We start from the raw sequence: 25,812 nt of genomic DNA on the forward strand, positions 1-25,812 counted from the left end.
CGGGATCTACATGTGAAGCGGAGTACATGGCAGCCTCGGAGGCAGCACATGAAGCAATATGGGTGAAGGAGTTCATCACCGACCTAGGAGTCATACCCAATGCGTCGGGGCCGATCAAACTCTTCTGTGACAACACTGGAGCTATTGCACTTGCCAAGGAGCCCAGGTTTCACAAGAAGACAAGGCACATCAAGCGTCGCTTCAACTCCATTCGTGAAAATGTTCAAGATGGAGACATAGAGATTTGTAAAGTACATACGGACCTGAATGTAGCAGATCCGTTGACTAAACCTCTCCCTAGAGCAAAACATGATCAACACCAGAATTCCATGGGTGTTCGATTCATCACAATGTAACTAGATTATTGACTCTAGTGGAAGTGGGAGACTGTTGTAAATATGCCCTAGAGGCAATAATAAAAGTATCATTATTATATTTCTTTGTTCATGATAATTGTCTTTATTCATGCTATAACTGTATTATCCGGAAATCGTAATACACGTGTGAATAATAGACACCAACATGTCCCTAGTAAGCCTCTAGTTGACTAGCTCGTTGATCAACAGATAGTCATGGTTTCCTGACTATGGACATTGGATGTCATTGATAACAAGATCACATCATTAGGAGAATGATGTGATGGACAAGACCCAATCCTAAACATAGCATAAAGATCGTGTAGTTCGTTTGCTAGAGTTTTCCAATGTCAAGTATCTTTTCCTTAGACCATGAGATCGTGTAACTCCCGGATACCATAGGAGTGCTTTGGGTATACCAAACGTCACAACGTAACTGGGTGACTATAAAGGTATACTACGGGTATCTCCGAAAGTGTCTGTTGGGTTGACATGGATCAAGACTGGGATTTGTCACTCCATATGACGGAGAGGTATCACTGGGCCCACTCGGTAATGCATCAACATAATGAGCTCAAAGTGACCAAGTGTCTGGTCACGGGATCATGCATTACGGTACGAGTAAAGTGACTTGCTGGTAACAAGATTGAACGAGGTATTGGGATACCGACGATCGGATCTCGAGCAAGTAACATACCGATTGACAAAGGGAATTGTATACGGGGTTGTTTGAATCCTCGACATCATGGTTCATCCGATGAGATCATCGAGGAGCATGTGGGAGCCAACATGGGTATCCAGATCCCGCTGTTGGTTATTGACCGAAGAGCGATCTCGGTCATGTCTACATGTCTCCCGAACCCGTAGGGTCTACACACTTAAGGTTCGGTGACGCTAGGATTGTAGGGATATGTATATGCAGTAACCCGAATGTTGTTCGGAGTCCCGGATGAGATCCCGGACGTCACGAGGAGTTCCGGAATGGTCCGGAGGTAAAGAATTATATATAGGAAGTACTATTTCGGCCATCGGGACAAGTTTCGGGGTTATCGGTATTGTACCGGGACCACCGGAAGGGTCCCGGGGGCCCACCGGGTGGGGCCACCTGTCCCGGGGGGGCACATGGGCTGTAGGGGGTGCGCCTTGGCCTACATGGGCCAAGGGCACCAGCCCCAAGAGGCCCATGCGCCTAGGGTTTCAAGGAGGAAGAGTCCTAGGAGGGGAAGGCACCTCCTAGGTGCCTTGGGGAGGAGGGATTCCTCCCCCTTGGCCGCACCCCCTAGGAGATTGGATCTCCTAGGGCCGCCCCCCCCCCTTGGCCCCCCTATATATAGTGGGGGAAGGAGGGCTTTCATCCCACGCCTTTGGTTGCCTCCTTCTCCCTCTCCAACACCTCCTCCTCCTCCATAGCGCTTGGCGAAGCCCTGACGGAGTACTGCAGCTCCATCATCACCACGCCGTCGTGCTGCTGCTGGTGCCATCTCCCTCAACCTCTCCTTCCCCCTTGCTGGATCAAGAAGAAGGAGACGTGGCTGTTCCGTACGTGTGTTGAACGCGGAGGTGCCGTCCGTTCGGTGCTAGGATCTTCGGTGATTGGAATCACGTCGAGTACGACTCCCTCATCCACGTTCTTTGAACGCTTCCGCTCGCGATCTACAAGGTACGTAGATGCATCTAATCACTCGTTGCTAGATGAACTCCTAGATGGATCTTGGTGAAACCGTAGGAAAATTTTTGTTTTCTGCAACGTTCCCCAACACATTGGTCCCGCTTTGTCCCACCAACCGGGACCAAAAGGTCCAGACGAACCAGGACCAATGGCCCACGTGGCCCGGCCGGCCCCCTGGGCTCACGAACCGGGACCAATGCCCATATTGGTCCCGGTTCTACACTGAACCGGGACTAATGGGCTGAGCCGGCCTGGACCATAGCCCTGTTTTCTACTAGTGAGGGAACAACGTATGTTGTTATGCGGTTTGACCGATAAAGATCTTCGTAGAATATGTAGGAACCAATATGAGCATCCAGGTTCCGCTATTGGTTATTGACAAGAGATGAGTCTCGGTCATGTCTACATAGTTCTCGAACCCGTAGGATCCGCATGCTTAACATTCTGTGACGATTTGTATTATGAGTTATGTGATTTGATGATCGATGTTTGTTCGAGTTCCGGATGAGATCGGGGACATGACGAGGAGTTTCGAAATGGTCAAGACGTAAAGATCGATATATTGAAAGGCTATATTCGGACATCGGAAAGGTTCCGAGTGATTCGGGTATTTTTCGAAGTACCGGAGACTTACAGGAATTCGTATTGGGCCTTAATGGGCCATACAGGAAAGGAGAGAAAGGCCTCAAGGGTGGCCGTGCCCCTTCCCCATGGACTGGTCCGAATTGGACTGGGGAAAGGGGGTGCCCCCTTCCTTCCTTCTCCTTCTCCCTTCCCTTTTTCATATTCCATGTGGGAAGTGGAATCCTACTAGGACTATTTGGGCGCGCCCTATGAGGGCCGGCCTCCTCCTCCCTCCATTCTTTATATACGTGGCCAGGGGGCACCGCATAGACACACAAGTTGATCATTGATCCCTTAGCCGTGTGCGGTGCCCCCCTCCACCATAATCCACTTCGGTCATATCATCGTAGTGCTTAGGTAAAGCCCTGCGACGGTAGCATCATCATCACCGTCATCACGCCGTCGTGCTGACGAAGCTCTCCCTCGACACTCAGTTGGATTGAGAATTCGTGGGATGTCACCAAGCCGAACGTGTGCAGATTGCGGAGGTGCCGTACTTTCGGTACTAGGATCGGTCGATCGTAAAGATGTACGACTACATCAACCGCGTTGTCATAGCGCTTCCGCTTACGGTCTACGAGGGTACGTGTACAACACTCGTCCCCTCTTGTTGTTATGCTTCACCATGATCTTGTGTGTGCGTAGGATTTTTTTTTGAAATTACTATGTTCCCCAATAGTGGCATCCAAGCCAGGTCTATGCGTAGATGTTATATGCATGAGTAGAAAATATTGATCAGGTATTTAAAAAGTTTAATCGTGTATAACATTTTCATGATATATATGAAAACTTTACAATGTGTATAAAAATATATATTGAAAAGATATTGATTATGTAGTTGAAAAATGTAAAATGTGTATAATGTATGAGAACAATATTCAACGTACATGAGAAAAATTATACATCAAAACATATATCTAAAAAAATATTTAGTTATGTATTGGACAAAATTTTCACATGTATAACAAATGTTTATGGTGTATATGAAAAATGTACATTGTGTGTGCAAAAAAAGTAAACATCCAGACATATATTTGAAAAACATGTTTATTATGTATTTAAAATATGTTAAACAGGTATTGAAAAATGTTCCTGATGTATACGAAAGTTGTACCATGTGTATTAAAAAAATGGAGACATCAAATGTATGGAAGAAAGTAGACATTTGTCGAATAAAAAAGAAAAATAAAAATAAAAAGGGAAAAACCCACAGGAAATCGTAGAGAAACATAAAAAGTGAAGAAAACCGGTGAAAACTGGAGAAAAAAGGAAAAGGAAATGGAAAAAAACAAAGAAAGTAGAAGCAAACCTGTTGGGAAACATAAAAATGAAGAAAAGCGGTGAAACCCAAAAGAGGAAGAAAAAGAAAAGAATGGAAATACAAAAAAGCCAAAGAAACCCGATAGACAAACATAAAAAAGATAGAAAAGCGATGAACCAATGAGAAAGAATAAGAAAAAGAACACAGGAAAACAAAGATAACTGATGCCACTGTCACGGACTGCTGTAGCGCAAGATAAACAGTCCTCCATTCTTCCATTGCAGAGCGCTGCGGTCCATCGTCTGTGGTGGAGAAAACTGTGCCTAGATCGCTGGAAAGAAAGGCGATGCCCTTCTGACACAGTATACATTAGATTTGGTGCAAGAACATGAACTGCAATGGTGATCAACACCAAGGAGAGAGATAGCAACCAGGGAGACGGTTGCCTCCCCTTCTACCAAGGAAAGGCCCTTGCACTGGAATCAAGCTAGGGATTTGATAAAAAAATGTACCATGACAAGAATCAAATTAATTAACAAACATTCGATGCCCTAACTAATGACCATGACAAGAATGATACAGAAATAGCAAATTTGTATTTGCCTCTTGTCACTCTGTGATGTGATGATACATGATAGATGACCAGATTCAGTAGACCTTATAAGTATACTTGCAGTCAAACCAATACATGGCCATACATAGGTAGATACATACTACTAGGTGGATGGATCTGGGCATCATGCATGACCTGACATACATATACATTTAGTGCAGTGGACTTGATTGGTTGGTTGGGGATCCATGCGTCCTTGCCTGTAGTTAGCTAAATTAAGGTTGATGAGGCATTTTTCTTCCTGCTAGAAATTAAACTTGGCACTGTGACACAAGTGCTGTCAAGAAATCAATTGCCATGGATCTTCTTCGGCAATCACTGACCTGTGGAAATAACAGCAGTGCTCATGAAAGGTGGTTTAAACGACTAAACCTCTCAAGTTTAAGTTACGATACTCAGCTTCAGTCCGGTCTAAAGTAGTCCCTCCAATTTCGAAAGAGAATCATCGATCGTGGAAATTTCTTCATAAGTTCTTCCCCTACTCTGTCCGTGTCAACTAGCAGTTTGAAATACCTCGACCTTTTTCGCAATGATTCAAAGCACTTACTTTTTTCCATTCCGTTAAAAAGACCCAGTCTGCCTATTTTGACCATTTAAAACCGGCCAAAATGGAGTTAAAGAGTTGTAACTTAGCTCAAGTACAAGTTAGTGGGTAAAATGAACTTACCTATCAATCAAAAACATATATAAGCCACATACTACACTCCTACCAAAACTTGATAAGTAAAAATGTGAAATATGATGAACATAGACTTGAGACTTTGAGAGGAACATGGAAAAGTATGATATGAATAGAGCTTCCCTTCACTATCTGTTCCTCTTGCAAGCATCCAAGTATGCATATGCACATCAAGACACTGATGTCAACATATGCCACTGCAATAGGCTGTGTGAATGTGTGTTCTTGGTGGTGATTTGTGCGCGTGTTTGTCCTCTTTTTAACAAAAATAATAATAATCTTATAAACTGGTTCTAGCCTTAAGCAAGAAAGAGTAGGGGGCAAAGTGCCAATCAAGGCAATCCATAGGACAATCCAAGGCAAGGTTCAGTGGCTTCAGAAATATAATGTATAACGAGGTATATGCTCATACAGAACTGATATTAAGTTTTCAGAATCTAATCCTCATAGGTCCATGTGTCATGATTCATACTCCTAACTGTACAAAGAAATATTGCTGACTTATTATTGTACTGCTAATACATGCTAAAATGTGAGGATTGATCTTACGGCATACCAATACATGATCGATGTAGTAGGATCCTCCTATCTCATCAAAAACAAGGCAGTGACAGCAGACAGCAACAGAGCCCCCATTTTCATGCCCATTCCCAGTGCTGCTGGTGCGTTCGACGAAGGACCTGCGGGTGCCTTCCCATTGTTCGTCTCAGGTTTCTCTGTCGGGCAAGTGTAGCTGCAGAGGCTCGGCCGGACAACCCGGTAGACGCCTTTGCTTGCCAAGACGTAGATGTCCTTGTTGTTATCCTCGCCGAAGGAATATATGTAACCGAGCGACGGGAGAGGGCTCCCAGCGGCGCTGTCACAGGGGATGGGAGAGTTCTTGGAGCAGCTGAAGGAGATGAGACTGGAGGTGTAGTTCCCACTGCCCTCCGGGGTCTCCGTGCCAGTCCACATGGCTGATGCGTAAAGGTCAGCATACAGGTACCTGAAAGCACATCAGCCGATGCATCCAGTAAATACAAATTACAAAATGCGTTGAGCATCATAGTAGCTCCACACTATCTTCGAGTTCAAAATCAGTGCAAGACGCAAGATGCCTTTCGACGAAGCTTTGATCAATGCAGAGGCCGAGGGTGCTTCACCGAAGCAAATACCTTCCATACAGGCAGGGGTCGGTGGATCCTCGGTAGACATAACCACCCATGATCGACGCAGATCCTATGTTTTTATTGACATCAGAATGGCTGTATCCCATAATAGGAGGAATGACATTTACGGACTTGAGTGATGTGTTTCCTCCAGGTGTCCACGGTGGATTGTACACCAATGGACCCTCATATATACGCCATCCATAGTTTCCGGCCTTGGAGATCAAATCAACCTCTTCGTATTGGTCCTACATTGTTGGGACAATATACAAAAAGAGTTAAATAACAACCAATGATTAACAGTTTTAAAGTACACTCAAGAACTGAACTTTAAAACTGTAAGTACACGTAAACACTGTACCAACCTACCCCAGAGAAACAAACAATAGCGTGGCAAAATGGGAGGACGAGAATGAAAAGTTGAGTTCTATTAATATTATGCACATAAGACATAAGACGCTTACGAAGTTTTAACTATCGTGTGCTACATGCCTATCCTGTGCTTACAGTGTTATACTATAAATTGTAAGTGCATGTCAAGTTCAGAAAGATAGTAAGATAGCTATCAAACTTGACCCCACTGAAGTGCACTACAGCCCCACTAGGATATCGGACCAATAAAGCCAATATAAATTTGGCACCTCACAAGTTAAAACTGTTTAAGATCCTGAAACGATACCTGACCAGTATCTGCACAGTAGAAGTACGAAGGCCTCTCAAGATCAAAGCTGCATCTCCAAGGGTTTCTAACACCCAATGCCCAAATTTCTGGTGCCAAGCCACTATCGTCGGAGAACGGGTTGTCTTTTGGAATGGAATATTTACCCCATAAGCTTTGGTTAGTGACTTTACCGAGTCCTGAAGATACCAGTGCAAAATCTTAGAAAGCATTAAGGGCCAAAATAACGAATTATGAATTGAGAGCGTATACGAATTATGAAATATAAGCTTTGGTTAGTGATTTTCATTCCTGAAAATACCAAAAGACAATCTTAATAACGAATTATGACATATAAGAAGTAACATACTACTTTGATAAAAATAAGGTGTCGCTATGGAGGTCGTGAACTAGGTTTGACTAGCCCATTCTTTAGACAGGGAAATAATGTGTCCAGTAGTTTTCTTTTAAAAATACAATTGTACCAGATGTGATATGCCATTAAAGAAGTCTCACTGAAGGAGGTAACTAAGACCCGAGAGCAAGTCCCATGTTGTTCTGTGTTACCGAAGTAAATTTACTTAAATGTTTGATAACTGAACCTTCTACTACTGAAAAATTAAGATCACACATGAAAACTAGAACTGAAGAATTTAAATTAGTATTTCAACTTGAGTAACAAAAGAAATGAAAAAAGACGCCTTCTCGAAGAATTTACCCGGCGTACTGTCGATGTCAAGCCTCATAATTTTCCCCAAAAGCGACTTTTTGTTCTGCGCAAAATTAAAAGGATCTCCTTTCTGTCCACCGTCACCCATCATGAGATAGAGGTATCCATCCGTAGGCCCAAAAAGTATCTGACCTCCATGGTTATTTGTATAAGGCAACCCCATAGTAAAAATCCTTTTGACTTCAGTTGGATCTGCAGAAGTTACCTGAAGAAGAATGACATGAATAGTGCGAATGGATGAGGTTCAAGGCAAGAATGGAAGAGCGTACGTATCTGGACGAGCAAACCTCAGAAACATTTGACGATGAGCCTTTAGCAGAATATTCTGACACAACGACTTGATACTGGCACGGTTGGGCGCCATTATCGGTGCCAAGCTTGGAGGGATCACAGCCCACATCAGAATTGCAGGAACACCTACCAGAACAGCTGGGTGACTTTGTCCTGTCACAGTTGTAGGATGCGAAGAAGCGCCCGTTGGTCGCGAAGTCGGGGTGAAACGCCATGCCCATTAGCCCGAACGTCGAGTCGAAATGCACCTGGTCAGTCAGGTCGACAAACAGGCCCGCCTCACTGAACTGCAGCGTGCCGCCGGACCCCTGATCCGGGACGGTTGCCAGCAGTATCTTCCCAGCTTGGGTGCCCAGGAAGACCCTGCTAGACCCATCAGGGTGAGGAACCATGTTGAGGTAGGCGTAGGACCCGTTGTCGATCCTCTCTAGGCATACCCCTTTCGGAGACGCCGAAGGCTGGGTAGCGTTGAATGACACTGTGCTCCCACTGAAGCACACGGACCGATTGCTGGGCGCGCCACCAAACGACGTGCAGAAGTCGCTCTCGGACTGCCAGGCATCGGTGAGCTTCGACGATGAGCTAGGCAGCTTCCCACCACCTTGCAGGGGAGGCTGGAAAGGGGAGTTGAGTATCGTCGCGTCCTTGCAGGTGTCCCAGACTAGCTTGCAGTAGTCCTGTACTGTTGATTCCTTGGACTGATGAGCAGAGGTCGCCGAGGAGGCTGAGTTGCACAGGAACGGGATCGTACGGATCTTCGGCCCGGCGTCGAACAGCTCAGCAGAATAGGGATTGCATTTCTGGAAAAATCATGAAATGGAAGTCAGATTCAGCAGATCTGCTGCCAAGTTTATGGATTGCATTTCTGGAAAAGCATGACATATAAGTTGAGTTCAGTATATCAGCTGCCAGGTTCACGGTAATTCAATTCTTGGTTTATTAAAGCTTATATCTTTTCCAAGTAGAACGGTCTCTGTTGATCCATTCAATTAGTTATCTCTCACATGGGACAGAGGAACCCACATACATGGCAACATGCGAGGTGCAAGACAAAATCAGCATGCGGATTCGTCTGAACCAGGCGACTGGATTACCAACAATTGCTGTCATGATGTGCGTGCATGCTTTGAGTAGAGCCAGGAGACAGTATAACGAACACTATATATGATAAAATAACCGATGAAACGCCCAGCGAAGCAAACCGTCGAGCACATGGCGGGCGTTGAGGAGCAGGAAGAGAAGGCAGCCACTGACCGCGCAGAGGAGGGACTTGAGGACGGCGGCGCATGCGGCGTCGGAGACGTTGGCGGCTCGGAGCTGGTCCCGCAGGGCCTTGTCGGCGGCGGCGTCGCAGCAGGTGGCGCCGGGGGCGTTGCCGCAGAAGGCGAGCGTCCCGTTGAGCGGCAGCGGCGCCCCTGATCGAAAGGAGCAAAACAAGAAGACATGGACTGTATATAAGTAGCAGAGAGAAGCAGAGGCCGAGCAGCAGGCGACGGTGTGCTGGGTGCTAGACACTGACTGGCGTCGGTGCAGAGCGGGAAGGCGCGGCAGGCCGGGAAGAGGCAGCAGCAGCAGAGCAAGATGAGGCAGCAGCAATGGAGGAGGACGGCGGCCGGGGGCGGGCGGCGGCCCGTCGGCGTCGTCGGCATCTGAGCTGCGGAAGGGGGCAGGAAGCTGCTCTGCGGCTCTGTGTGGGATCAATCCATGTGCGATGAGACTACTATAGTACTAGAATTGTAGCTTCGCTCGCTCTCCAGTGATCTTATTGCGAGTGCCACTGAGGGCATCTTCAGCGCCCTCGGGAAGGCCTTTCCACGCGATTTTTTCGCGCCGGCGCTAAAAAAAGGTTCAGTCACGTCCTCAGAAGCCCGATTTTCGCCGCTCTGGATCGAAAACAGCGCCGGTGAACCCAGACCGAAAGGGGCGAATTGTTCTGGCACGAAACAGCCGCGGGCCCGCCGCGTCAGCGACACGGCGCCTCGTCTTTCCCCAACGGCCTCGGTTCCCGCGGGGAATCAATGCCAAGGCTACCGCCGGTCAGCCTTGCCATTGATTCCTTACGGGCGGCGCGTCACGGAACGGCGCGCCGACGCCTCCCCTCCCTCGCACGCGTACACACGGGTGCGGCGCGGCTATATAGCCGGTGGCCTGCACTCGCCTGTGCCCACACCAGCCCCGCCCCTCGCCGCCGCCCAGCTCCTCCCTCTCCCTACCTCTCCCGAGCGCCGCCGCCCAGCCCATCCCTTTATCTCTCTACCTCTTCCGAGCCCGTCGCCATGGCGGAACGCTACCCCGGAGACGAGGCGGCGGCCAACGGCTTCGGCCGCCGTTCACTCCGCGAACAGGAGTCCTGACTCCTGTTCCAGGCGAACATCCCGGCGCCGACGGACATGCGCGTCGGGTCGACGGGGTGGAGGCTCAGCGCCGGGGGAGTGCCCATTCCCCCGTTGCCCGACGCCGTGGCGAAGCCGACGTACTTCACCGAGGAAGTCGAGGTCGTGCGCGCCTCCCTCACCGACGCCCAACTCTCCCTCCCCCAGTACGCCGCCGACAACCACGCGGCTTGGGCGGCGTATTTCGAGCGCCGCCAGCAGCAGCGCTTGGCGTCCATCAACGGCGCGCCGGTGGTTGGCGGCCGGCAGAACAGCGAGGGGCGCCACCTGTGGTGGGGCGTCCCCGGCCGCACACTCGAGGGTGTGCTGACGTACCTCGAGGGCAGCAACGACCCGCCGTTGGCGTACCCAGCGAGGGCGGCCGCCCCGGCGCAGCACCGACGTGCCGGGCCATGGGCGCCAAGGAGGTTCGGGTCCTCCTCCTCTTCTTCCTCCTCCCGATCTTCATCGCACTCCTCCGGCACTCCGGCCCTTCTCGGCATTAAGGCCGAGCCCGCGGCGGAGCCGCCGCTCGGCCGGCGCACCCGCAGCGCCGGCATCGTCATCAACGAGGGCGGTCGGCGCGCCTCCTCGTCGGCTCCTCCTCCGCGCTTCGTCAAGCCAAAGACAAAGCCGGGGCTCGCGTCGGTGAAGACGGAGCCGGGGCTCACGCCGGTGAAGAAGGAGCCGCCCGCGCTGGTGACGACGGAGCTCGACGACGACGAAGTGGCCCTGGAATGGGCGCGCAGGGACTCCATAGCGATGGAGAAGGAGCGCCTGGAGAAGGCGAAGGAGCGCCAGCGCGCCGCCCTGCTTCGCTTCGCGGAACGTCGACGCGGCCGCGACGAAGGCGGAGTTGTCGTCATCTGTGACAGCGACGACGATGACGACGATGCGCCGCCACCAGTCTGCCATGGCGACGCCGGGCAGGGGTCCAGTAGGGGCGCCCGCGTCAAGGAGGAGAAGACCGACGACGACGATGGCGGCAACGGTGGCGACTTCAGCCAGTTTTTCCTTTAAATTAGTTTATGTATATGTGCTATGTAATGAAAATCCGCAAACTTCGACGAAATGTGCCGAAATTTATCGTGTTTGACCGAATTTTATCGTGTTTAAGCCGAACTTCGCCGAACTTCTTTTATTTTAAAACGTGCCTGGGACGACCCTGGGGCCGGCGGCTGGAGACCAACTCGGCTCCAGACCCAATTTTTGCACCGGCTCATGCCTAGACGGCGATTTTATGCGTCTTCTGAGGGGCCAACGACTGGAGATGCCCTGAGAGTGAGATGGAGCATGGGCGCCTACCTCAACGTTTGACCGACCCACTCGGCCGGTCGGACGGATTGCGGATTGGGTCGGGCACGGAGTAGGCTGGCTGGCTAGTGGTGGGTGGTGGGTGGTGGGTGGAGTAGGCTGGCTCGGCTCACTAGCTTGGATTCATTGCTGGGCTGATTGAAGATTGATTGCCCGTCTAGTGTCTTTGTCAAAAATGTCAAACCCTCCCATAGCCAAGGCCGAGCCATGGGGATTGGTTGGTGGGGGTGGCAATGTCAAACATGTGCTTCATAGTCATGGCCCTTCTCGGATGATTTAACTTTCTGTACCGTCTCCCTCAGTCCCTTTTTCTTTGATTTGATGGAAAATCAACCCCAAGTAATTTCAGGTGAAAGAAAAAAAACGATTCTTGCGCTTTGGGTTGGTGGGAACTCGGCACACCCATCCATCCCCTTGGTCCACGTCTTCATAGGTCCGAGCCCCATCATGAACGCACACACGCACACCCTACCCTTATGAGCACTTCTGAAAGATTCCTTACAAGGCAGCCCCGTCCCTGCGAGTTGGCCACTCAAGCTGGGCATCACGCGTCGGGCGCCCGGTTAAGAGCTCTTTCCAGTGATCCTCGCCATCATCAGAGAGCACTGGAGCAATATAACCATCGGAGGCAGGAGTATGGTCTTACCTTTCTATCGGAGGGCCTGAACCTATGTAACCCACATGTCTCGTGTCTCGCCATCCCGAGCAGTGCAGGCGCCTAAAGCTGGATGCCAGGAGCGGGTGGCCAACTTGTCAAGTAGGTGCTCACGGAGTTGTATGCATTTAGTTAGGAAGTCCATTCCAACTGCAGTGTGGTCGTTAGAGAAGGTGGATGGAGACCTTAATTACGCAGTGGTTTGGAGGAGGGGTGGGGGGCGCTTTTGGCAGAAATTGAGCAGCGGAGAGATGGTTTAGGAGTGTGGCATTTTTTTTGCCCACTTTTGAGGACAAATGGGCTAATTATTCGGATGTTCCAAAGAAAATTCGTGATTACAGACGTTTACAGAATAGGTTAGACGACTAGTAAAACTACTAATATATTTTTGGCATTAATTTTTAGTACTCCCTTCGATAAAAAAAAAGTGTCGGGCTTTCATTCAACTTTAGTTCAAATTTAAACTAAAGCCACGATACTTTTTTTAGATGGGAGGGAGTAGTAAAGAGGATTTTAGAGGAAGAAATATAAATGCTCCAGGCTTGCATGAATTTATAGCAAGCAGGCAAGGAGGCATGGACAATGGATATCCCCATCCAACCCCAGGCAAGTTCACTATTCACATTCAAGTGGATCCATCCATCCCTTTCTTTTCTTATGTACGCCAGGTCATGCATGATGATACTCGGATCCATCCACCTACGTATAACGTCGTATATACTATGTGTGTATGGCTAAGTATTGGTTTGACTTGCAAATATACTTTACTAGAGGTCACGTCTATTGAATCTGGCCATCTACCATGACCACAAAGTGACAAAAGCGCAAAGCCAAACGTGCTCCATCGGTCTCTTTCATGCTTGCCGTACCTGATAGTCGTCTACCAATAGCTTGATTCTAATCCAATTTTAGTTTCATGCTAATAATCACTGCACCGTTGTTTTTTTGCAAAAAAAAAGTCTGAGACAAACCGGCCCTTAAACTCCATATTCGCTCAAGTGGCACCAAATACAACTGGTGAAGCTCCCAAAAAAATTCCCTCATGATCACTGCAAAGCGGCCCTTAAGCTCCATATTCGCTCCTGCGAGAGACCGCCGCATCCACATTAAATTTTATCGTATTCACTGGCCGAGGTAGCCATGATTCAGCCTCTGCGTGGAAGGTTGCGCTGCACTTGCCGACGGTGTACGTATTAGCTCCAGCTCAGACAGAAAGCTTGCGATGAAGCGGTGGGTCGACATAGGGCTCTGAATCCTCATGGATCGCTTTCCTCCGAGTGCTCCACATCAACCACAGGGTGACAACCATCCTAGTGAACTCTTCTCGCGAAAGAGAGTCATGAAATTCAGTAGGGCAGGCCTCCAAGTTCCTCCATGCATTAAAACAGACAAGTTCTATGATGAAAATGTTCGAAATGTAATAATTTGTGTCCTATTTATACGAAAATCCGCCGTGTTTGCATGAATTTCGCCCGATTAGTTCAAACAATGATTGAAATGTGTGCTGCTAGCGTTAGATGGCCGGCTCTCGCATCCGTGTTCGCGAACTGATCCTCCTGTCCATGGACAGATGCCGGAGCAAATTTGCAGGTTAGGGTTGGAGATGCCCTTAGGGAGCCAGCTTGTGCCCCACTATTGCTTCTTGCGATAAATGAAGTGCATATTTGCATTTACTTAGGGCCCAACTCATGGCCCATTCGGTACACATAACATCTTAGGCCTCGGCCAAATTCGGGTCCAAATGCACAAATTTATGCAAAGAAGGGTTCAAAATTACCTGGGAGCAACAAATCAAGGAGTACTCCTTGCGCAGGGCCTCGACAAGGGTCACTTTTTGTGGGTTGTGAGTATGCCACCTGGCGCGCTCTCTCCCGATTTTCATTTTTATTTTTCTATACGCGTTTTCGAATTTTAGATGACTTTTTTTTCGTTTTTGTCACTTTTGGGGGGTTTGCCCGGTTTTCTCTAGGTTTTGCACAAAAAACATTTCAAAAAACAAATGGAGCAAAAAAATGTGTTTTCTTTTTGGTTTTCTTCCGCAAGAGACACAAATTTACTTCTCGTGGAGGCACAGATTTGCTTCCTCGTGCCTTTTGAAAAAGAAAAAAAAACGCATTCTTTTGCCACTGTGAGAGGCACACATTTACTTCTCTTGGAGGCAAATTTTCTTCCGCGTCAGGCACAACAACTGTGCCTCTCGAAAAAGAAAAAACATGTATTTTTTTCCTTCTACGAGAGGCATGGATTTACTTCTTATGGAGGCACAGATTTGCTTTCGCAAGAGGCACAACTGTGCATCTTGGAAAAGGAAAAAAAACACGGTTTTCCCCTTTTGTGAGAGGAACAAATTTACTTCTCATGAAGACACAAATTTACTTCCGGAAGAGGCACTCAAAAAAGGAAAAAACACATTTTTTCCGTGAGAGGCACATATTTGCTTAAATAGAGGCATAGATTTGCTTTCGAGAGCAGTGCCTCTTCGGAAAAGGAAAAGGAGGTGAAGAAAAAACCATGGTCCCGATTCAGTTTTTTCGTACGGGTTTTTTCGTGTAAAAAAAGTTTGTCGAAACCTATCAACATTGGATCTAATCTCAAAGAACTCAACATGAGGAATCCAATGATGAAAACGGTTTAGGATTTGGATGCACGGTTAAAGAGATAAACGTTTTGAATAAATGAATCTATGAAAGGCTGCGACAAGTGACGCATATGCAATGCGCCGCTCTTCACAACCCGTGAAGTTGGGAGTGACCTTTGCAAAAAGTACTTCTTAGTGATTTCAAAATCACATACTAAAAGTTTTAGTGTGTATAGGTCGGTCTCAACGAGTTACCAAGCCTGATTTCTTGGCCTAGACTGAATGCCAACACTTTTGTTTTCTACTGGGGATACCCTATTTTCATTAATTGCTCATATGAAAATACGTTGTCTGAAATACAAACAACACCTAGAGGAGATAGGAAAAAGAGAGCGAGTTGGAGCAGCTGGTAGGAAACCCACTACGAGCAACCAATATTGAATTACTCGGTACATGCAAAGTTCTGAGATGGCAAAAGACAATAGCCGGGAACAACATGCATCCAACATATCCTCAGAACATAGGCGATGAAACTACAACACATGAGCGCCACACCAAACATAAGCAACATCACTTCAGATGCTTGCACCAGAGCTTGACCTTGTTGGTTCATTATTTCGACAGTAATCTCAATGGTTGTCACGCGTAGCAGGAAGACCCGACGGAATTCACATAAGGCAATTTATCTAGGTTGGGCCCCTCATGATAAGGTAACACCCTACTCCTACTTTGATTGTATTAATGATCAGCATCGTATGAGAACTAGTATAGGGTGTACAAATGCAGATGCCACTAGGATCACACGGGTGTGAGGATCACGCTAGTGTAGTGTCAAAAACGTTCTTATATTATGGGACGGAGGGAGTACTAGCTAGCCCTAGCCTTACCTTATTTAGGGGTCAAATGCTAGGGTTTACAGTACTCCAGGGTCTGGCAAGATCCTTCGAGACAACTCGCCTATTGCGAGTCCTTGGTCACGCTCACCTCTGCCGCCTCTCAACATGGGTCGTCGTGCAGTGGCGAAGGGACTATCATTTTTCCTTGAAAAAAACATTTTGTGCACTGATTTCTTATTAGTTTCCGGGGTTTAAAATGTGAAACAAGTTCTTGTCTGATTTTCATACGTTTATGCTTACCATATTTTCTGATTTTTATGTTTTTTTTAAATATTCACATATTTCCTTTTTAGAAATTCCATGATTTTTAAAAATGGGTGAAAATGATTTTTTGTTACTTTGTTTTGTTTTATTTTCGTTCTTATTTCTTTATTCATGGTGTATAAAAAGTTCATAGTGTTTTTTAAAAGTGGTAATATCACAAGTGGCGCTTAAACTTGCCATCAATGTTCACTTTAATGCATGAAGTTGAAACATATGCCGAACTGGTTCTAGAACTTGGCACAAGCGTGTAAATATATACGGTGTTAATCCAATCCGTAGAAGTGTAATGCATAGGTGTCATGGTCTAGAGCATCCAAGAGAAAATTGTGGATTGCCGAGTGACCGAGTCTGTGAAGGTTTGAAAGTCACCTGAAGACTTACCACGAGTGATTGAGTGAGGTCTGTGTGACCTTAGCTCAAGGAGAATACGGTGAGGACTGTGTGTCTGGGACTGGGTGTCCTCAGGTTTAAATACGTAATTGCTCCAACTAGACGTACAACGGTCACAGCAGTTGGAACTAGTCTACCAAATCATTGTCTTCACCAAGCTACTAGTTCTATTTCATCAACCCTTTATTTCCCCATTCATGTGTTGAAGTACTTTGATTGTTACTGTTTGAAGACTTTGACTGACGACTTTCTCAATTTCCTCAATCCTAATTCTTCAGTCACTTTGTCTTTAGCCTGCTTATCCTGTGTTTACGCTTTTTGTACTCTGTGCTTGTTTTCATTTCATCATGACGACGGTGCTACTACTCTTTTATGCTTGCATCTGAGTACTTATTCCGCTGCTAAGTAGTTCGTGCTTAGGAATTTCCTCACCCTGAAATTTCTCAATGACGAATTTGTAAAAATCACCTATTCACCCTCCTTCTAGTCGATATAACACACTTTCAATATGCAAAGCCATAAGCTTGGGGATGCTATGTTTGATGAAGATAATATTTTTAGTCCCCAAAGATATGATGTGTGATACGTCTCCAACGTATCTATAATTTTTTTATTTCTCCATGCTATTATATTATCTATTTTGGATGTTAATGGGCTTATTTTTACACTTATATATTATTTTTGGGACTAACCTATTAACCGGAGGCCCAGCCCAAATTGTTGTTTTTTTGCCTATTTCAGTGTTTCATAGAAAAGGAATATCAAACGAAGTCCAAACGGAATGAAACCTTCGGGAACGTGATTTTCTCAACAAACGTGATTCAGGAGACTTGGAGTGGGCGTCAAGAAACAATCGAGGAGGCCATGAGGCAGGGGGCGCGCCCTCCACCCTCGTGGGCCCCTCGTTGCTCCACCGACCTACTTCTTCCTCCTATAACACACTTTTGCGGTGCTCGATCCCAGTGACAGAAAGGGAAACGACACATATTGTATTGTTGGCATCGAGGATAAAAAGATGGGGTTTACATCATATTGCATGAGTTTATCCCAATACATCATGTCATCTTGCTTAAGGTGTTACTCTGTTCTTATGAACTTAATACTCTAGATGCATGCTAGATAGCGGTCGATGTGTGGAGTAATAGTAGTAGATGCAGGCAGGAGCCGGTCTACTTGTCACGGACGTGATGCCTATATACATGATCATGCCTAGATATTCTCATAATTATTTGCTTTTCTATCAATTGCTCGACAGTAATTTGTTCACCCACCGTAATACTTATGCTATCTTGAGAGAAGTCACTAGTGAAACCTATGGCCCCCGGGTCTATTTTCCATCATACAAGTTTCCAATCTATTTTATTTTGCAATCTTTACTTTCAATCTATATCATAAAAATACCAAAAATATTTATCTTATTATTATCATCTCTATCAGATCTCACTCTTGCAAGTGGCCGTGAAGGGATTGACAACCCCTTTATCGCGTTGGTTGCGAGGTTCTTATTTGTTTGTGTAGGTACGAGGTGACTCGCGCGTGGTCTCCTACTGGATTGATACCTTGGTTCTCAAAAACTGAGGGAAATACTTACGCTACTTTACTGCACCACTCTTTCCTCTTCAAGGAAAAACCAACATAGTGCTCAAGAGGTAGCAAGAAGGATTTCTCGCGCCGTTGCCGGAGAGATCTACGCCAAGTCAAGACATACCAAGTACCCATCACAACTCTTATCCTTCGCATTACATTATTTGCCATTTGACTCTCGTTTTCCTCTCCCCCACTTCACCCTTGCCGTTTTATTCGCCCTCTTTTTCATTCGCCCTTTCTTTTGCTTGCTTCGTTGTTATGGCTAGTCCTTTATCTACTCCTTTGTCTCTCGAGAATGAAGTTCTTAATTTTAAAGAAAGGGAGGGAGAAAATCTAAAAGATGCTTGGTACAGAATTTGCAATGCGCAAAATAGATCTACTAGGAAGCAATCTACTTCTGTTCTTCTTCGCAATTTTTATGTAGGCATCACGCCTTGGAATAGATATATTCTTGATACCATTACCGGAGGAAATTTCTTGGGTAGCCATACTTTTGATTCTTATAATGCTATGATAGATTTGTTTGGCCCACCACCTCTTTTGGTTAATGGCACTATTATAACTTTGGAACATGTGATGCAAAGGCTCGATATTATTGAAAATAAAGTTGCCACTTTGAATTGATTGAGAATTTGGATAAAAAGATCCACAACCAAATTACCCAATATGGATCTAAGGTAGGAGTTACGCTGAAATTTTTTAAAGAAAAAGAACCCGTTGTTAATGAAAGAATAGACCAAGATTCCACTAGAATTGATAAACTTGAGGATATTATTACCAACTTGGGGTCCGCTTTTTCTGCCGTAAGGAATACTTCAAACCCTCCTACCAAAGTTGCCAAACTAATGTACGTTCCTAAGAATAAGGGTGAAACTTCTAGTAAGGAAAATACGGATCTCAAATCCATAAGTGTTCACCCCAACTTTCTCACTATCATTAAGGAACCTTTTGCTGCTAATGGTTTTCTCGATTTCGTGCCTAGAAGTTTGATAATTAATAAAAAGTAAGAAACCCCTAAGAGTTATAGGTGTCTTATTGAAGAATTGCCTACCAAAGATGGCAATACCTAGATCTATCTTTGCTTTTATGCCTAGCTAGGGGCGTTAAACGATAGCGCTTGTTGAGAGGCAACCCAATTTTATTTTTATTCCTTGCTTTTTGAACCTATTTAGTAATAAATAATTTATATAGCCTCTGTTTTGGTTGTGTTTTTTGTGTTTAATTAGTGTTTGTGCCAAGTAGAACCGTTGGGAAGACTTGGGGAAAGTCTTTTTGATCTTGCTGTAAAAAAAAGAAACTTTAGCGCTCACGAGAATTGCTGCCATTTTTTATTCGAGAGTGATATTTAGTTAATTATTTTTGCAGATGATTAATAGAAAAATTCCTCACGTCCAGAAATTTATTTTAGAATTTTTGGGGTTCTAGAAGTGGTCGAAATCTACATATTACTATAGACTGTTCTGTTTTTAACAGATTCTGTTTTTCGTGTGTTGTTTGCTTATTTTGATGAATCTATGGCTAGTAATAGAGTTTATGAACCATAGAGAAGTTGGAATACAGTAGGTTTAACACCAATATAAATCAAGAATGAGTTCATTACAGTACCTTGAAGTGGTGGTTTGTTTTCTTTCACTAACGGAGCTCACGAGATTTTCTATTTTGTGTTTTGTGTTGTGAAGTTTTCAAGTTTTGGGTAGAGATTCGATGGATTATGGAACAAGGAGTGGCAAGATCCTAAGCTTGGGGATGCCCAAGGCACCCCAAGGTAAAATCCAAGGACACCAAAAAGCCTAAGCTTGGGGATGCCCCGGAAGGCATCCCCTCTTTCGTCTTCGTCTATCAGTAACTTTACTTGGAGCTATATTTTTATTCGCCACATTATATGTGTTTTGCTTGGAGCATCTTGTATGATTTGAGACTTTGCTTTTTAATTTTCCACAATCATCCTTTTTGTAACCTTTTGAGAGAGACACACATGAATGGGAATTTATTAGAATACTCTATGTGCTTCACTTATATCTTTTGAGCTTTATAGTTTTTGCTCTAGTGCTTCACCTATATCTTTTAGAGCATGGTGGTTGATACGTCTCCAACGTATCTATAATTTTTGATTGTTCCATGCTATTATATTATATGTTTTGGATGTTTATGGGCTTTATTAAACACTTTTATATTAATTTTGGGACTAACCTATTAACCCAGAGCCCAGTGCTAGTTTCTATTTTTTTCCTTGTTTCAGTATTTCGCAGAAAAGGAATATCAAATGGAGTCTGAACGGAATGAAACTTTTGGGAGCGTGATTTTTGGAACGAACGTGATCCAGGAGAGTTGGAGTTGAAATCAAAGCTTCAAGGTGGCCACGAGGTAGGGAGGCATGCCTGCCCCCTAGGCGCGCCCCCACCCTCATGGGCCCCTCGTGGCTCCCCTGACCAACTTCTTTCGCCTATATATGTCCATATACCCTAAAAACATCGAAGAGCGGAATAGATCGGGAGTTCCGCCTCCAGAAGCCTCCGTAGCCACTGAAAACCAATCTAGACCCGTTCTGGCACCATGCCGGACGGGGGAATCCCTCTCCGGTGGCCATCTTCATCATCCCGTTGCTCTCCATGACGAGGAGGGAGTAGTTCACCCTCGGGGCTGAGGGTATGTACCAGTAACTATGTGTTTGATCTCTCTCTCTCTCTTGTGTTCTTGAGGTGGTAGACTTGATGTATCACGAGCTTTGCTATTATAGTTGGATCTTATGATGTTTCTCCCCCTCTACTCTCTTGTAATGGATTGAGTTTTCCCTTTGAAGTTATCTTACCGGATTGAGTCTTTAAGGATTTGAGAACACTTGATGTATGTCTTGCATGTGCATATCTGTGGTGACAATGGGATATCACGTGATCCACTTGATGTATGTTTTGGTGATCAACTTGCAAGTTCCGTGACCTCGTGAACTTATGCATAGGGGTTGGCACACGTTTTCGTCTTGACTTTCTGGTAGAAACTTTGGGGCACTCTTTGAAGTTCTTTGTGTTGGTTGAATAGATGAATCTGAGATTGTGTGATGCATATCGTATAATCATACCCAGAGATACTTGAGGTAACACTGGAGTATCTAGGTGACATTAGGGTTTTGGTTGATTTGCGTCTTAAGGTGTTATTCTAGTACGAACTCTAGGATAGATCGAACGGAAAGAATAGCTTCATGTTATTTTACTACGGACTCTAGGATAGATCGAACGGAAAGAATAACTTTGAGGTGGTTTCGTACCCTACCATAATCTCTTCGTTTGTTCTCCGCTATTAGTGACTTTGGAGTGACTCTTTGTTGCATGTTGAGGGATAGTTATATGATCCAACTATGTTATTATTGTTGAGAGAACTTGCACTAGTGAAAGTATGAACCCTAGGCCTTGTTTCAAAGCATTCCAATACCGTTTACGCTCACTTTTATCATTAGTTACCTTGCTGTTTTTATATTTTCAGATAACAAATACCCATATCTACTATCCATATTGCACTTGTATCACCATCTCTTCACCGAACTAGTGCACCTATACAATTTACCATTGTATTGGGTGTGTTGGGGACACAAGAGACTCTTTGTTATTTGGTTTCAGGGTTGTTTGACAGAGACCATCTTCATCCTACGCCTCCCACGGATTGATAAACCTTAGGTCATCCACTTGAGGGAAATTTGCTACTGTCCTACAAACCTCTGCACTTGGAGGCCCAACAACGTCTACAAGAAAAAGGTTGTGTAGTAGACATCAAGCTTTTTTCTAGCGCCGTTGCCGGGGAGGTTAGTGCTTGAAGGTATATCTTTAGATCTTGCAATCGAATCTTTTAGTTTCTTGTTTTAGCACTAGTTTAGTTTATAAAAGAAAACTACAAAAAATGGAATTGAGTTTGCCTCATACGCTTCATCTTTTTAATATCTTTCGTGAGAACGATGGAAAGGAAAATTGTGCTCAAATGCTAGAAGAAGAAGTCTATAAAATGTTTGGCACTAAATCTTTGAATGATGAGCATGACTGCAATGTTGTTAGTATGAACTCTTTGAATATCCATAGTACTAATGATGATTGCACTAGTCATGATGAAAATATCTCTTATAAGCATGTCGATTTTTGTGGAGTGCATAGAGTTTGCATGTACATACCAAACAGGGAAGGTAGATTTTGCAAGAGGCATAAGTATTTGGAAACTAAATGGTTGCAAGAAAGGCTAGATGTTTGTGCTAAAAATTTAAACTTTCTTAGTCGTACTTGTGAACTTTGCAATGAACGTGATCATTTCAGTACCCAATGCAAATTGTTTCATGATCATATCACATCCAAAAATTGTGATGACTTGATTTCCCTTGCACATCATAATGAACTTAGTTTGCTCTTGGGTCATGAAGAAATGAAACGTATATCTAAGGTTATTCCATAATTTGCCCTTGATAGAGTTCTTAATTTTGATCTAGAGGAAATTTATATGTATTGTGCGGTGAATTGCATTGAAAATCCTTATATTGCCAAGTATATAAAGAAAAGAAAACAAATATAAGATGAAGATAATACTAATGAAAGGGAAGAGACTTCCCAATATCCTCCTATTATTTCTTATGATGAATCAGATAACGAGGAGGAGCCTTCTATCCAACCAATCTCATCAGTAAGGAGCTCCAAAAAGAGGGTTAAATCCACACATGATGTGAAGAAGAAGAAGAAAAGACGGAGAAGCAAAGGTAAAAAGGTATCCCTCCCAAATGATGTTGCTCCTATTACTCATTGTGATTATGATAATTGCTCCCATACTATTAATAATGAGAGTGATTATGCTTATAATATGAAAAGGCCCAAGCTTGGGGATTCTATGTTTGATGAGAATGACATGTTTGAGAATATATTTGCTGCAATTAATATCTGTCCCAAGCTTGGGGAGGCTATGTTTAATGAAGATGATATTTTTAGCCTCCCAAGTTTTGATGAGCAAATTTATTATGATGATAGCATGCCTCCTATTTATGATGATTATTGCGATAACACTTATGCTATAAAGATTAGTGATGATTATATTTATAAAACTTGTCATGATTATGATTACCCTTTTTCTGAATACTACTCTTTTAATGTGGAAACAATTTGTAGTATTTGAGTTTCTTATGATACTCCCACTATTCCGAATGAGAAGAATTTTGATTATGTGGAGAGTAGTAAATTTTCTATGCTTATAGATCATGAAAGCAATGCTTTATGTGATGGTTATATTGTTGAATTCATTCATGATGCCACTGAAAATTATTATGAGGGAAGAACATATGCTTGTAGGAATTGCAATAATATCAAGTTTCCTCTCTATGTGCTTAAAGTTTCGAAGTTATGCTTGTGTTGGCCCTCCTATGCTAGTTGATTATTGTTTCCATAAGTTGTTTGCTCACAAAATCCCTATGCATAGGAAGAGGGTTAGACTTAAATGTGCTAGTTATATTCTTCATGATGCTCCCGTTATGTCTCAATTCTTACCTTTGTGAGCATCATTGAAATCATCATGCCTAGCTAGGGGCGTTAAACGTTAGCGCTTGTTGGGAGGCAACCCAATTTTATTTTTGTTCCTGTTTAGTAATAAATAAATAATATATCCTCTGTTATGATTGTGTTTTTTATTTTTTAATTAGTGTTTGTTCCAAGTAAAGCCTTTAGGATCTTCTTGGGTGATTGTTATTTGATCTTGCTGTAAAAAATAGAAAGTATGCGCTCACGAGAATAATTTTCATTTTCTACCAGAGAGCGATAAAATACCAATTCCACTTGACGTAGGTTAACAAACAAATTGCCTAGGACTTCATAATTTCTCAGGATTTTTGGAGTTACAGAAGTATTCGAAACCTACAGATTACTACAGACTGTTCTATTTTTGACAGATTCTGTTTTCTATGTGTTGTTTGCTTATTTTGATGAATCTATGAGTAGTATCGGAGGGTATGAACCACAGGTAAGTTGGAATACAGTAGATATTACACCAATATGAATTTAGAATGAGTTTACAACAGTACCTAAGTGGTGATTTACTTTCTTATACTAACGGAGCTTACGAGTTTTCTGTTAAGTTTTGTGTTGTGAAGTTTTCAAGTTTTGGGTAAAGATTCGATGGACTATGGAATAAGGAGTGGAAAGAGCCTAAGCTTGGGTATGCCCAAGGCACACCAAGGTAATATTCAAGGACAACCAAAATCCTAAGCTTGGGGGTGCCCCGGAAGGCATCCCCTCTTTTGTCTTCGTTCATCGGTAACTTTACTTGGAGCTATATTTTTATTTACCACATGATATGTGTTTTGCTTGGAGCGTCATTTTATTTTATTTAGTTGTGCTTGCTGTTTGAATAAAATACCAAGATCCGAAATTCTTAAATGTTAGAGAGTCTTCACATAGTTGGATAATTATTCGACTACTCATTGATCTTCACTTATATCTTTCGGAGTAGTTTATTGTTGCTCTAGTGCTTAACTTATATCTTTTTAGAGCACGGTGGTGGTTTTATTTTATAGAAATAGATGAACTCTCATGCTTCACTTATATTATTTTGAGAGTCCTAAACAGCATGGTAATTTGCTTTGATTATGAATTTAGTCCTAATATGATGGGCATCCAAGAGGGATATAATAAAAACTTTCACATAAAGTGCATTGAATACTATGAGAAGTTTGATACTTGATGATTGTTTTGAGATATGAGGATGGTAATATTAGAGTCATGCTAGTGAGTAGTTGTGAATTTGAGAGATACTTGTGTTAAAGTTTGTGATTCCTGTAGCATGCACGTATGGTGAATCGTTATGTGATGAAGTCGAAGCATGATTTATTTATTGATTGTCTTCCTTATGAGTGGCGGTCGAGGACGCGCGATGGTCCTTTCCTACCAATCTATCCCCCTAGGAGCATGCACGTAGTACTTTGTTTCAATAACTAATAGATTTTTGCAATAAGTATGTGAGTTCCTTATGACTAATGTTGAGTCCATGGATTATACGCACTCTCACCCTTCCACCATTGCTAGCCTCTCTAGTACAGCACAACTTTCAGCGGTATCATAAACCCACCATATAACTTCCTCAAAATAGCCACTATACCTACCTATTATGGCATTTCCATAGCCATTCCGAGATATATTGCCATGCAACTTTCCACCGTTCCGTTTGTTATGACATGCTTCATCATTGTCATATTGCTTCGCATGATCATGTAGTTGACATCATATTTGGATCATTGTCTTACTGCACCACCCTTTCCTCTTCGAGGGAAAACCAACGCAGTGCTCAAGAGGTAGCAATGTGAAAATTTGTTATAATGATTGCATGCCTCCTATTTATGATGATTATAATGATGAAAGTGGATTTGGAGAGGTCATGACTTCATTTAGTGATGAATCCACCATTTTGGACGAGGCTTCAATTGACTGTGATAACAAACTTGCTATCTGATACGTCTCCAACATATCTATAATTTTTGATTGCTCCATGCTATATTATCTACTGTTTTGGATGTTTATGGGCTTTATTATACACTTTTATATCATTTTTGGGACTAACCTATTAACCCAGAGCCCAGCCCAGAATTGCTGTTTTTTTGCCTATTTTAGTATTTCGAGGAAACAGAATATCAAACGGAGTCCAAACGGAATGAAACCTTCGGGAACGTGATGTTCTCACCGAACGTGATCCAGGAGACTTGGACCCTACTCCAAGAAGTT

General features: G+C 44.1%; 1 protein-coding gene across 1 annotated transcript; it reads right to left on the reverse strand.

Moving 5' to 3' along the window:
- Positions 1-5,572: 5,572 nt before the first annotated feature.
- Positions 5,573-9,803, reverse strand: LOC123101930 (HIPL1 protein). The gene is made up of 7 exons (XM_044523173.1): positions 9,549-9,803; positions 9,284-9,444; positions 8,026-8,829; positions 7,727-7,943; positions 7,030-7,208; positions 6,357-6,598; positions 5,573-6,187 (listed from the first exon to the last, which is right to left on the reverse strand). Exons 1-7 carry the CDS (start codon positions 9,676-9,678, stop codon positions 5,788-5,790), a joined length of 2,133 nt encoding a protein of 710 aa, XP_044379108.1. The 5' UTR covers positions 9,679-9,803; the 3' UTR covers positions 5,573-5,787.
- Between the last annotated feature and the right edge of the window lie 16,009 nt (positions 9,804-25,812).

This window comes from Triticum aestivum, chromosome 5A, assembly GCF_018294505.1.
Source record: "Triticum aestivum cultivar Chinese Spring chromosome 5A, IWGSC CS RefSeq v2.1, whole genome shotgun sequence".
Lineage (NCBI taxonomy): Eukaryota > Viridiplantae > Streptophyta > Magnoliopsida > Poales > Poaceae > Triticum > Triticum aestivum.